This window comes from Cnephaeus nilssonii (genome assembly GCF_951640355.1).
Source record: "Cnephaeus nilssonii genome assembly, chromosome: 14".
In the NCBI taxonomy this organism is placed as follows: Eukaryota; Metazoa; Chordata; class Mammalia; order Chiroptera; family Vespertilionidae; genus Cnephaeus; species Cnephaeus nilssonii.
This window is the reverse complement of record NC_137085.1, coordinates 43503911-43518214: the sequence shown is the minus strand read 5'-3', so window position 1 is coordinate 43518214 and position 14304 is coordinate 43503911. Positions and strand designations below refer to the sequence as shown.

The window sequence follows — 14304 nt, the reverse complement described above, 5'->3', positions numbered from 1 at the left end:
CTGTACTTCATTTTCCGCAAGATTTGGAGTCCTCTGAACACTGCGTTAGTTTTGGAGTGAGAATATCAAGGCCTTGATAGAGTTTGCTTTTGTAACTATTTATCTTGCTACAAATCATTTTTGTAGGAAAAAGAGGATTTCTAGTTAATTTGGATTTTGAAGTGCCACAATTCAAACATTATACATCAGATTTTCCTTCATCCTTCTATAATAGAAAAAAATCTGACTGCCTTCAGTTCAGTTATTTTTACTTAATCCTTGAAATCTGTATTTTTTAAAACTTTTTTTTAAAGAAAAGCAAGCTTATTGTCTGTTTAGTGTAAAGATATGTGGAGCATTTGAAATAGGGTTGATTGTCAAAGGTCAAAGCTCAACCACTGAGCCATGCCAGCCGGGTTATTGTATTATCCTAATAAAAGAGAATTATGCAATTGACCATCACCCCAACACACAAGATGGCTGCCCCCATGTGGACACAAGATGGCCGCCTCAAGATGGCCGCAGGGGAGGACAGTTGGGAGGGACCAGGCCTGCAAGGGAGGGCAGTTGGAGGCTATCAATCCTGCAGGGGAGGTCAGTTAGGGTTGACCGGGCCTGCAGGGAAGGGCAGTTGGGGGGGACCAAGGCTTGCAGGTGCAAGTAGTTGGGGGGGACCAGGCCTGCAGAAGAGGGCAGTTGGGGGAGACCAGGCCTGCAGGGGAGGGCAGTTGGGGGGACCAGGCCTGCAGGGGAGGGCAGTTGTGGGGGGGGACCAGACCAGCAGGGGAGAGCAGTTAGGGGCAATGAGGCTGGCAGGGGAGAGCAGTTAGGGGTGACCAGGTCGGCAGGGGAAGGCAGTTTGGGGGGACCAGGCCTACAGGGGAGGGCAGTTGGGGGGACCAGGCTGGCATGGGAGGGCAGTTAGGCATCAATCAGGCTGTTAGGGGAGTGGTTAGGGGTTGATCAGGCTGGCAGGCAGAAGCGGTTAGGGGCAATCAGGAAGGCAGGCAGGCGAGCAGTTGGGAGCCAGCAGTCCTGGATTGTGAGAGGGATGTCCGACTGCCCGTTTAAACACGATCCTACTGGGACACCCCCCCCCCCCCCCGACCGTGCATGAATTTCATGCACCAGGTCTCTAGTTTTCATATAAATAACAGTAAACCTATGTTTGCCCCACCCTGTATTATGTAAGAGAGACTTTAAGTAATACTAAACACGTGCTTACTGTATACTATTATTGCAAAAACACCAAGCTTATTTTCCCATTAAAAAGATTAAGTGCTCAATTTTCAGTGCTTCATTATTATATTGATGTTGTGATTAGCTATATACTTATAGAATGCCAAGCCTCAAACGGATAACTTTCCTAAAATTTAAAATAAAAAAACTTACTAACAAAGAAATAGGAGAAGGGCCATATAATACTAGTCAAGAAGCCACAATATCAATGTTTTTTAAAATGAAATCTTAAGAAAAGTCAACAGAAGCAATGTCACATTTAAAGTTTTTATTAAAGACCATCTCAGGAAAAGGAATAGAAATTAATATATGATTTTCAAATGATGACATTAAATTCATGAGAGTTTTGGTGTGTGTTTATTTTTCCAAATACAAAACTTCATATATAATCAAGAACTAATTTTTAAAAAGTCACTAAATCACCCTGAATGCAAATGTTATCTTTATTATTATACTTAGTTGATGTCTCTAGCACTTTATTATTCTAAATGTTGAGATAAAAATAGGAAAATGCCTGTGAAGGCATGTTTAAACTATGAAGCACTATTCAATTATTACTGATTTCTGTGAATAAAGAAAGCATATGAGTATAATATTAAAAGAATAGTAACTAAGACTAAACTAAATACTAATTTTCAGTATGAAACTATTTTCTAGTATTTCTAAAGAAAATTACTGTACTGCAATTACAATTAATCGCCTAGTTAAAACAAACTTTTTTTTAACCCAACAAAGTTGGTAAATGTTACCAAGATGCTGATCATGAAGATGACATTAAATGACCACTTAATGGTGATATTAGAATCCATGGGGATACTGTAGTGAAAATACTAGGTTTTTTTGTTACATAATAAGTATTTTTTTATTGCTGAATAAATTATTTTTCTTAACAGTTATTAGTTCCAAAATGTCATTCTTTTCCTTTGCCCTCTTCTTCCTTCCTACCGCAGAGGCCCAGGAGACCCATGATGTAATCTTCAGAGAATAGGAGAAAATGCCTGGAAAAACAAAGTGCCAATCCAGTACCTGCATATGGAAACAGCTAGGGAGATGGGTATGTCTCTGTGATGCAATGAATGTTCCTCATATACTGAAGATGTCAAATAGTTGCAGGGATTTTCTTAGTAATATGGCTTTTAATGGATAACTAAATGAAAGAAGTATCCAAGTATTAGTACATTCTTAAGAGTTTTGTTATTCTATGATTTGCATGTTCTTCAGTATAAATATGACTATAATGAAAACCATACACTTTTTAAATTTATATAGGTTTCAAGTGTACAATTCTATAATACATATTCTGTAAATTGCATTGTGTACCACCACCCCAAGTCAAATCATCTTCTATTGCCATATATTTGGACCCCTATAGCATATACTTAGGTTAAAAAATCATAACTGAAAAAACTTGAAAGGTATTTAAAGCTTAATTTGACATCTTCAGTAACTTCCTAAGAGTAAGGCAGGGCTACATTTCCCCTTCTTCCATCTCACTTCTTAACTTAATTTTTCAACTCAAAAATTTTATAATAAAAATATTCCTTATTTCTCCGTTTTTTCCTCTTTCCATGTTTTAAGCCACTTCTGCCACTCATCAAAATTAACAACAGGCCAAAATCACCCATAGAAAATGATTAATTTTCTTTGTTAATTGTTAAATTATGCTCAAACCTGCCTTACAGTATTTATAGAGACCGATAGTTTGAATTGTAGGAAGGAATACCAAAGAGTAACTCCCCAAGCAGTGTCTTTCTACTTTAGACACTTTAATTTCTATGGTAAGTCTTTCACATCACCATCAGTGTGCAAAAACAAACAAACAAACAAACAAACAGTGTAAAAAATGGTGTATTTAGTTTATAGGAGGAGAAGGCTAAATACCACCTCTGAGTGGGTGAGAGTCCAAGTAATTGTACTTATTTATTCCACATATTTTAAAAAGTGTTATCCTATCTAATAAAGAGGGAATATGCTAATTGACCCTCACACCATCACAAAGATGGCAGCACACACAGCCAATAAGGAGGGAATATGCTAATTGATTGCCCCACCCTCAAAGATGGTGGCACCCACAGCCAATAAGAAGGGAATATGCTAATTGACTGTCCTGCCCTCAAAGATGGCGGCACCCACAGCCAATAAGGAGGGAATATGCTAATTGACTGCCCCACCCTCAAATATGGCAGTGCCCACAGCCACAAGATGGTGGTGCAGGCAAGCCTTGGATGGCAGCTGCCCAGCTGCCCAGGGCCAGCCCAAGGTGCAGGCAAGCCTCGGATGGTGGCTGCCCAGCTGCCCAGGGCCGCTCTAGGCTCAGGTAACCAGAGCTGGCTGAGGCCTGTGCTTCCGGCAGTGGTAGCAGCAGAGGTGTGATAGGGCATCACCTTCCCCTGATCGCTGGGTCACCTCCAACCCCTGAGGGCTTCTGGACTGTGAGAGGAGGCAGGCTGGGCTGAGGGACCACCTCCTCCAGTGCATGAATTTTCATGCACCAGGCCTCTAGTTATATATAAGACGTGTTAACTGCTGAGTATACAATTGAGAGAAAACAGATATTATTCTTGCCTTCTTATGGGACCTACAGGCTGATGGAAGAAATATTCAAATGAACATATTAATATACTAAAAAAAAATTGTAATTCCTGACACAAAAGGAAAAAGCAAGATATCAGGACAGATAATAACAGTGTGGGGTAAGGGTGTATCTTCAGACAGTGTGCTCAGGGAAGCCTGTTCCTGGTGGTGATATTTAAGCTGAGATCTGAAAGGTTAGGAGGAACCACCCCTGTGAAAAGCAGGGTAAAAGCCTTGCCAGTAATGGAAATAGCATGTGTGAAGGCCTCAAGGAGAATAGAGCTTGCATAGCATGTTTCAGGAATTTAAAGAAGGCCAAACTAATAATTATTTTATACTTTGTAGATGTGTACATAAATGAGCACACACATTGAATTTTGGAATATTTTCATTACCCCTACTGAATCTGGTTCTGATGCTAAATTTGTCACCTCAGATCCTGTTTCTCTTTTTCTTTCCTTTTAGCATGTTACAAATTGCTGAAAATTGGACATGATATATGGGATAATAGAAACTGAGGTTAACTAGGCCTTTAGTGAAAGGTTTTATGTCAATCTGGTTAGGATTATGTTTGCTATAACTGAAGGTGTCACAGGATTCAGTTTCCTCAGGTGTATTTTTTCTTTCCTGTTTTCATAAATTGTCCTAAGAATTCCTTCTCAAATAGAACTGTACCTTGTTACTTTCTTAGTTGTAATTCACTGTTATAAAACTAGAGCCTTGTTGATGTAATAGTAAGGTGCTGTTGGAGAGGAATTGTTTTATAATTTTACTAGAGGCCCAGTGCACAAATTCATGCAAAGGTGGGGTCCATCCGACAGCCCTGCTACCTGCTGGAACTCCCAAACTTCCGGTCAAGGGGACAATTTGCATATTAGCCTCTTATTATATAGGATAATGAACTCTGAGTCTTTTATGGGCATGAGTGTTTGGGATGTGACCTTGAGAAATGCTTTTTGACTCTTCTTCTCCTCTTAGGTGAGATAAGGAGGATAGATAAGGTGGCTGGAGTTGTCTTATTGCCCTTCCCTTTGTCATGGAAGATTCTGGTAACATCATTTCATCTGGAACATTGGCCCTTATTGCAGAAAATGGATTTGGTATATATCAAAATGGTTACTTAATCCACCCTATGACTAAAGTGGGAGGGTATATTTTTGGGGTCATCACTGTGAGAACCTGATGGGGTTCCTTGAGGTAAATTCCATAAAAAAGTGTTTGGGTTTCCCTAAGATTGGGCCACAAGGACTTTCTCAATCATAAGCTAGTCCACACTCAGCCTCGAAGAATTTGTCAAGATGATCACTTCAGTGTTCAAAGCAGTTGAAGGCTCCAACATTTTTTGCTCCAGATAAGCTGATCTTAGCTGTGATTCTCTGTATTTGCCCATTTCTCAGATTTCTGGGTTAGAGGTTGCTCTGTGATCTTCATTCTCTGATGAGCCTAAGAAAAGTGTTTTGTTTTAGTTTATCTTTTGTCTTGTAATGATGGGACTGAAGAATTTCAAGCTCTTTCCATGTTGTCACTAAAACACACAAGCAGATGATAGCAATGGTGATAATATTTGGAGCAATAGTTATATGCTATGCTTTGTACAGCACTGAGCTTAACACAGATATTATGTACCCTTTTAAAATTAACTTCTATTTTCCTCCCATCACTTCAAGAAGAACTCAAATAGTGATCAGTAATCTATAGCACTTAGCTGGATTGGTTTCAAATAACATGGCTTAACTATGGCTGTCTGTAAAATAGGGTTTTAGGTACCACAGGTGTCCACACTGAGCAACCACAGGCCACAGAAAAGTCCTTAATAGTTGTGTGTAATCAAATTTATGAAAACTCACCTAGAAAAGCACCTCACTATTTACAAACTAGAGAAATCTCTTAATTTGTCTACTTTTAAATTTGAATTTTTGTGTATATGTGGTCTTCATAAAATAAGACATTTATGAAATTTCTGAAAGCCCAGGTAAGTCTAAAATAATCAAACATAATATTCATTCACTCATTCAACACTGTGAAATGAGGCCATGTACCTAAAGCACTGTGCCAGGTAAGAGGGATGGCCCTGATTTAGTTCCTTAATGCCCTTAAAGTCTTCAACTGAGGTTGGGGAAGAGAATTCTGATGTGTTAAAGGGTCCCCCTTTAAACTCCGCCCAGCCACTCGGAGATTAGGCTGCTAGGCGTGCGAAACTACAAGTCCCAAGATTCAGAGCCTTCTTCTTCTATGAAGCCCGGACACCCCCTCGTTCCAGTCTGGGAAATGTAGTTTCCTTTAACTCAGAAGCAACGCTGTCTAGGAAACCTGCACTATTACGTTTGAGAGTGCCCTCCCTCCATCGACCCCGCCCCAGGTTGCTTAGGAGTTGCTAGACGCCGAATCTTGGTTGTCGTCGGCTCCGGGGCCGGGCCGAAGCAGCGCAGAGGGACATCTTACGAGGTCTGCACTGCGAAGGCGGTCATGGAGAACTTTGGCAGCTCCCGCCAGGACTTGTGCAGCACTAGGGGATACCAGTTTGAGATCGGACCCACCGACGTGCTGGAGCGCAAGGGCTCCCTGACCCTCCGCTCCCATCACAAAAAATACTCGAATCCGGTGTTGGTGTATTCCTGGTGAGCGAGCTCTCCGAAGTTCCCCTTTCTCTGGTTCTGGGAGAGCGAGAGGAGCGGAAGAGATGGGGAGGAAAGGAAGGAGAGCAATAGAGCGAGGACAGGGGTGGAGAGGATAGAATAAACAGAAGAGAATGAGAACAGAGGAAGGGAACAACAGAGAAAGAAGGGAAAAGAATGGAGAGGTGAGAAAGAAAAGGATGAGACAGACAGAACCGGGAGAGGAGAGAAGAGAAAAGAAAGGGAAGCATCTTCAAAGGAGAAATGGAGAGGGTAGGAATGCAAATTGGGAACCCAGGAGAAGATAGGAGAGGAGCGCTCTGGAAGAGTAGCTCCCCGGCACACACCAAGACCTGCTGCAGGCGTGCCCTGCCACCAGAGGTCATAGATCACCCAGGTGCAGGATGGACCGGAGGGTGTTTGCAGAGGCCTGGAACTCTGGTCTCTGAGTCAAGTACGTGCTCACAATGGCAGGGCCCATTAGGAGGAGGCCAGGGGACAGGAGAGAGATGTTTGTCAGAACATGGCTTCCAGGACTGTCATTTGGGGGCCAATAAGGCACACTGAATGACTTGAAAGACATCCCTAAATATCACCTAGGCTCCTAGGATTCTTCAGACCAGAGACTCCAAACTGGTATTTCCCACTAAAGGCCAACAGTTTGTTTGGCGTGCCCTGTGTTTTCATTTTTAAATAATTGCCCACATTTAAAACCAGGAGGTCACACATAAAAATGCAGGATTATGTCTTTTCTTGAAAAGTTGAAAGGATTTTATTCTTCCTGGCAACTATGAAGGTACGGGCTACCAAAGATGAGAGTTCTCTTGTTAATTGCACTCATAGAAGTTCTTGCCTGGTCCCAGAAGGCATTTGCTTTACTTCCTTTGCCTTAGCCCTTGGGCTTTGAATTCACTTAGAGATTATCTTGTTTTATTAACTATTGCAGTAACCAATAGCAAAACCGTAACATATAACTGGGAGAAAAATGGGTACTTTTAGGGCAATTAGGATTCTGTCCATTGGGTCAATTTTACTGTCTATCCTGCTGACAATAATTACTTTTAGTAATTGGAATTCTCTGGGGGAGAGCAGAAAGAGAGAATTGAAGTCTCAAAGCTTATCTTCTTTATACTTTTGCCATTTAAAGATGAATGGTTTTGACTTAGCCCTAAAGCTAAGCCTTCCTTGATCCCATTCATTCATGAAATGTATGTGAGCCCTGCAGCTTCTGTCTTGCAAATTTTTCACAGCCTATTTCTTACTTTTCCAAAGCCTTATTTTTTCTTCTCATCTCCAAAACCTGCCTGTTTTGAATTCAGTGTGAAAGTTTATATAGATTTGAAATCCAAAGCTACATTGGGAAACAAAAAATCCTCTTTTAGCCTCATACAGGGCTTACCTCATGCAAAAACACTTAGCTCTTCCATGATTCTGTTACTCCATAAGGATTTAAGTTATGATATAAATCACTACTAGAAATGATTGTTACAGAGAAAGATCTTTTCAAGTGGATAGTGCTTTGCACTTTTCTCCATTGCTCTGAGGAGTTGCCTTGTGAGCATCGTAGACATCAATAGCAAAACTACAGAAGAACAGAAATGAGAAGGGGGTGAGGAACTTGGTGCGGAGAAGGGTGGTATAACCCTGAAAGTCATTCTGGCCATTTCTGGAAACATAGAGAGATTTCTCATGCTGTTGATTTTAGAAAGAAGGTTTGGGAGCAGGAAGAAATAAATTCAGTCCATTTAAACAGCTACATATTGGAGATGCAGAGATGAATAAGGAGATTCAATGAGATAATTTGTATAAAGCATTTAGCACCATGCCTGGCACATAGTAAGCAATCAATAATATGTGGTAGCTAGTAATACTATTTATTTAGGATAACATAATGGTTAAAAGCTTGGGCTCTAGGTTGAACACCAACTTTGCAGCTTGTGATACGGCAAGTGATGTGACTACTCTGGGCCTCTGTTTCTGCAACTGTGAAAAGGGAATGATGGGATTCTAGTAAGATTAAACAAGGTGTTGTATGTGAATCCCCTTTTAACATATAGCCTGCCACATAGTAAGCACTGTAACTGGTATATACATACATAGGATATGTTCATTGACCTCAAGGAAGTTCATAGGCCAGTAAAGGAAAATGTCAATAATCTTATTTGTGCAAAATAGAGATGAATATAAGAGGCAAAGGGAACAGGAAGGGAAAGTTAGTGTGTGGGGGGGGGTGGGGAGTGGGGGTAGGGGGGGTGCTTTCCTGAGCAGGATTTAGAAAGAATAGGAGCTTCATAGGTACATAGAAGAAAACAGGCAAATGCAGTGGTATAGCGAGCAGCAGCATAGGGAAATAGAAGTAGTTCTCTATAGTTGGCAAATACAGTCGATCCTCATTATTTGTAGGTTTTGTATTTGCAAATTTGTCTACTCACTAAAATATATTTGTAACCCCAAATCAATGGTCAAGGTGCTTTCATGGTCATTTATGGACATGTGCAGAGAGGCAAACATTTGAGTTACTGTCTACACACATTCCCAGTTGAGGTCAGACAAAGTGACATTCTGCCTTCTTTCACTCATATGGGAACAGGTATTCTTTTTGCAGTTTATTTAGTGACACTTTTTTTTTTTGCATATTTGTGCTTTTTGAAGGTGATTTCATTATTAAAACAGTCCTGAAGTATAGTGTTCAAGTGTTATCTAGTGTTCCTAAGTGCAAGAAGTGTGTGACGTGGAGAAAATCCACGTGTTACATAAACTTCATTCAGGCATGAGTTATAGTGCTGTTGGCTGTGTTAATGAGTCAACAATATATATTGAATAAGGTGTCTTTATGTAGAAACACACATAATACCAGGCTATATTTTGATTGGTTTATGAAAATGGCTCACAGGAAACAAACCCTGTATTTCTGAGCTGGATGTACTGCTGGCACTCTTTTTTTCCTCCATATCCAACCAGTTACCAAGATCTGTCCTAAAAACAAAACAAAACAAAACAAAACAGAAAAACGGCATGAAGTTCAAATTTTATAAATTTCCAAACAAATGATGTCATTGACCATTTTGTTTTTATGCATTCTGGTTATATTTGTTTGGTTTCTACTGACTTATTTTAGTACATATGAAAACTTTTATTGATTTTTAATCTTTTATTAAAGGTTAGCACTTACTATTTATAAAACACCATTTGGGTGGTCTTTCAACTGAGTAGTTGATTAAATGACTATACCCATGGGTTTGCAAAATAGAATTGGTGTTTGGAAGACATTTTGACTTACCTAGTTTAAACTTTTGGGCGATTCCCATTTTCTGTTTATGTGGCATGTAATACAAGTCTGCTTGACTTCACTACACATATTTAAGATGGTTGTGTATAATGGATGTGATAAAGTGATGTACCGGAATGGTTGTTAGAGGTATTACTGGGATGAGACATTGCCTAGGAGCCATCTTTTCCTTGCAGCTGGAGTGATAGAGAGCCATATCACCTGCATCTCACCTTGATGCTTCTGGGTGAGAGAAGCCTTTTCTAGAGATTACCCTTCTCTACTCATTTCTGTAGCATTTATGGAGCTATATCATCAGATGATTTTTTTAGAAATTCTGAATTGAGGGAAAATTTTCTCTTGGGATATCTTTCCACTCACTGGAATAATGCAATACAAAGAACCAGAATAACTATACTTGTCCTTAATAAATTCTCTGGTGTGAGGCTAGTTCTTATGAATGAATGAATGAATGAATTAATTAATTAATTAATTTTTAATCTTCCCTTCCTTGGCCAAATCAACATTCAGTAATAAGTGATGATCATTTAAAGCAAAAAAACACACACACAATAATTTGAGTTCCCTGGGAGATAGTTCATGTTCTGGTCTCCATGGTGACAGAGTTTTAAGAGTTCAGGTAATTTTATGTATTTGTTATTTCAATTACTTTTCTCTCCTGCCTAAGATTAAGAGCCAAACCCCACCCTGTAATAGGAAGAAAACAGAAAAAGGAAAAAGAGGAAGAAAAATAAAATGTGGTGATAACTGTGGGATAGGTATAGCATGAATCCATAATAAAACCAAAGTTGATTTTCACAGCCATAATCCTGATGCAACAAGATAACATCAAAACATGTTTGGGCACCTCTGCATAAGCGAGCGTAAAGAGGTATAATGCATTAGCCTTCTGATTAGAATGGTAAAGAATTTAAAATGGGAGCTAAGCTGTGCTTTTCCTAGTTTAGTGCATGACTTAGCAGGGACTAACAGGTAATAAGGACATTTTGAGTTAATATAGGTTCAAATTTTAAGATCACTCTATCTGTCCTATGTTTTGGAGCTTCTGAGTCTTTTTGTTGATAGAAACCTAAGAAATTTGAGCCTTTTATTTCTCAACAATGCCCAACTTTCAAGAAAAATATCTCCCTCAGCACTCAAAATTTCCATCTAGTTAGAAGTTAACACCAACACTTTTTTTCTTCATATTCTTGGCACATCAGTCTTAAATGTTCCCAAGGCAAAATGTAGATGCCACTGATTTATTAGAGCAAATGTTATCTTAAAGAGTTAAGCAAAGAAAAGTACAAAGATTAATATTTCAAAATACAATATTACTATAAGTGAGCAAAAAAAGGCAGTACATATTGGATTCTTTTGTTAAAAGATGTGTCTATATGGCATTGAAAGGAGACTGAAAGGCTATTCACCATGTAACACAAAATATTTACAGCTAAATTGTGGATTATGGATTATTTGTCCTTTTTTTTCTCTTTGCCACTCTACATTTTCCATAAGGAACTTGTATTATTTTCATAAAAATTAAAATTACTTTAAAATTTTTCATATCATTGTCTGTATTTTCCCATGGAGCAAACATTTTTCTAAATGATCAGAATTTAAACAGAATACTTCATCTCTTTCAGAGTCTGAGTCATTCTTCATAGTTTATTATGAGTCTTTTTAAAATATCTTTTTAAGTTGGATAAAGAGGATGATGCTATTCACATTCATTTGGTTTAACCACCCTTTCATTCTGTGCTCTATAATGGTAGATCCTATGCCATGGTTATTTTTAATCTAGTCCTACATTCTTTTTTTAAATTTTTTAATTAAATCTTTATTGTTCAGATTATTACAGTTGTTCCTCTTTTTTCCCCCCATAGCTCCCCTCCACCCGGTTCCCACCCCACTCCATGCCCTTACCCCCGCCCCTACTGTCCTCATCCATAGGTGTATGATTTTTGTCCAGTCTCTTCCCGCACCCCTCACACCTCTTTCCCCCTGAGGATTGTCAGTCCACTCTTTCTATGCCCCTGATTCTATTATATTCACCAGATTATTCTGTTCATCGGATTTTTTTATTCACTTGATTTTTAGATTCACTTGTTGAAAGATATGTATTTGTTGTTCATAATTTTTATCTTTACCTTTTTCTTCTTCTTCCTCTTCTTAAAGAATACCTTTCAGCATTTCATATAATACTGATTTGGTGGTGATGAACTCCTTTAGCTTTTTCTTATCTGTGAAGCTCTTTATCTGACCTTCAATTCTGAATTCCTTTGCTGGGTAGAATAATCTTGGTTGTAGGTTCTTGTTATTCATCACTTTGAATATTTCTTGCCACTCCCATCTGGCCTGCATAGTTTCTGTTGAAAAATCAGCTGACAATCGTATGGGTGTTCCCTTGTAGGTAACTAACTGTTTTTCTCTTGCTGCTTTTAATATTCTCTCTTTGTGGGATCTCAATACCAGATTTCAAGCTGTATTACAAAGCCACTGTTCTCAAAACAGCCTGGTACTGGCACAAGAACAGACATATAGATCAATGGAACAGAATAGAGAATCCAGATATTGACCCAAACCACTATGCTCAATTAATATTTGACAAAGGAGGCATGAACATACAATGGAATAAAGACAGTCTCTTCAATAAATGGTGTTGGGAAAATTGGTCAGATACATGCAAAAAAATGAAGCTTGATCACCAACTTACGCCATACACAAAAATAAACTCAAAATGGATACAGGACTTAAACATAAGACAGGAAACCATAAAAATACTAGAGCAATCCACAGGCAGCAAAATGTCAGACATATGCCAAAAGAAATTCTTCACTGACACTGCCCCTAGGGCAATGGAAGCTAAAGAGAAAATTAACAAATGGGACTACATAAAAATAAAAAGCTTTTTCACAGCAAAAGAAACCATCAACAAAACAACAAGAAGGCCCACTGCATGGGAGAACATATTTGCAAATGGCATCACTGATAAAGGTTTAATCTCCAACATCTACAGGCAGCTTATACAACTTAATAAAAGGAAGATAAATGATCCAATAAAAAAATGGGCAACAGACCTAAATAGAATCTTTTCAAAAGAAGACAGAAGGAAGGCCAAGAGACACATGAAAACATGCTCAACGTCACTAATTATCCGAGAGATGCAAATCAAAACAACAATGTGGTACCATCTCACACCTGTCAGAATGGCTATCATCAACAAATCAACAAATGACAAGTGTTGGCGAGGTTGCGGAGAAAAAGGAACCCTCGTGCACTGCTGGTGGGAATGCAGACTGGTGCAGCCACTGTGGAGAACAGTATGGAGTTTCCTCAAAAAACTGAAAATGGAACTCCATTTGACCCAGTAATCCCACTCCTGGGAATATATCCGAAGAAACTAGAAACACCAATTAGAAAGGATATATGCACCCCTATGTTCATAGCAGCACAATTCACCATAGCTAAGATTTGGAAACAGCCTAGGTGCCCGTCAGCAGATGACTGGATCAGAAAACTGTGGTACATCTACACAATGGAATACTATGCTGCCATAAAAAAGAAGGAATTCTCATCATTTGCAGCAACCTGGGAGGAATTGGAGAACATTATGTTAAGTGAAATAAGTCAGTCAATGAAAGAAAAATACCACATGATCTCACTCATTTATGGATAATAAAGAACATTATAAACTTGAACAAAAAGATAGATACAGAGACAGTAAAGCATCAAACAGACTGTCAAATTACAAGGGGAAGGTTAGGGAGAGGTGGGGGAGACAAGAGATCAATCAAAGGACTTGCATGCATGCATATAAGCATAACCAATGGATGCAAAACTCTGGGGGGTGGGGGCATATATGGGAGTGGGGTGCGGGGGGGGGGGGCAATGGTAAGATATGTACACATATAATACCTTAATAAAAAACTTGGAAAAAAAATATTCTCTCTTTGTCTTTTGCTCTTGGCATTTTAATTAAGATGTGTCTTGGTGTGGTCCTCTTTGGATTCCTTTTGTTTGGGGTTCTCTGTGCTTCCTGGACTTGTAAGTCTATTTCTTTCACCAGGTGGGGGAAGTTTTCAGTCATTATTTCTTCAAATAGGTTTTCAGTATCTTGCTCTCTCTCTTCTTCTGGCACCCCCATAATTCGGATGTTGGTATGCTTGAAGTTGTCCCAGATGCTCCTTACACTATCTTCATATTTTTGGATTCTTTTTTCTTTTCCAGATGGGTGTTTTTTGCTTCTTCGTATTTCAAATCTTTGACTTGATTCTTGTGGCCCTCTAGTCTGCTGTTGGATCTCTGTATATTATTCTTTATTTCAGTCAGTGTATACTTAATTTCTAGTTGGTCCTTTTTCATATCCTCGAGGGTCTCACTAAATTTTTTGGCCTTTTCTAGAAAATTCTTGAAAAACCTTATACCCGTGGTTTTGAATTCTATATCTAGTAGTTTGCTTTTCTCCATTTCTGTCATTTGTGACCTGCCTCTTTGTCTCTGCATTTTGGCTGCTTCCCTGAGTTGATAGAGTGACTTTGTGTGCTAGGTGTCCTATAGGGCCCAGTGGGTCGGCCTCCCCTATTACCTGAGGTGGACACTCTTGGTGCACCCTTTTGTGGGCTTTGT

General features: G+C 39.2%; 1 protein-coding gene across 1 annotated transcript in view; it reads left to right on the top strand.

The window, feature by feature from the left end:
* Positions 1–6258: 6258 nt before the first annotated feature.
* CFAP95 (cilia and flagella associated protein 95) overlaps positions 6259–14304 on the top strand; it is a gene marked incomplete at both ends in the record, with an annotated part of 67291 nt that continues 59245 nt past the window's right edge. Inside the window, one exon of the mRNA XM_079790314.1 lies at positions 6259–6410. Coding sequence (XP_079646440.1) covers positions 6259–6410 — 152 coding nt within the window. The remainder of the gene's footprint in view (positions 6411–14304) is intronic.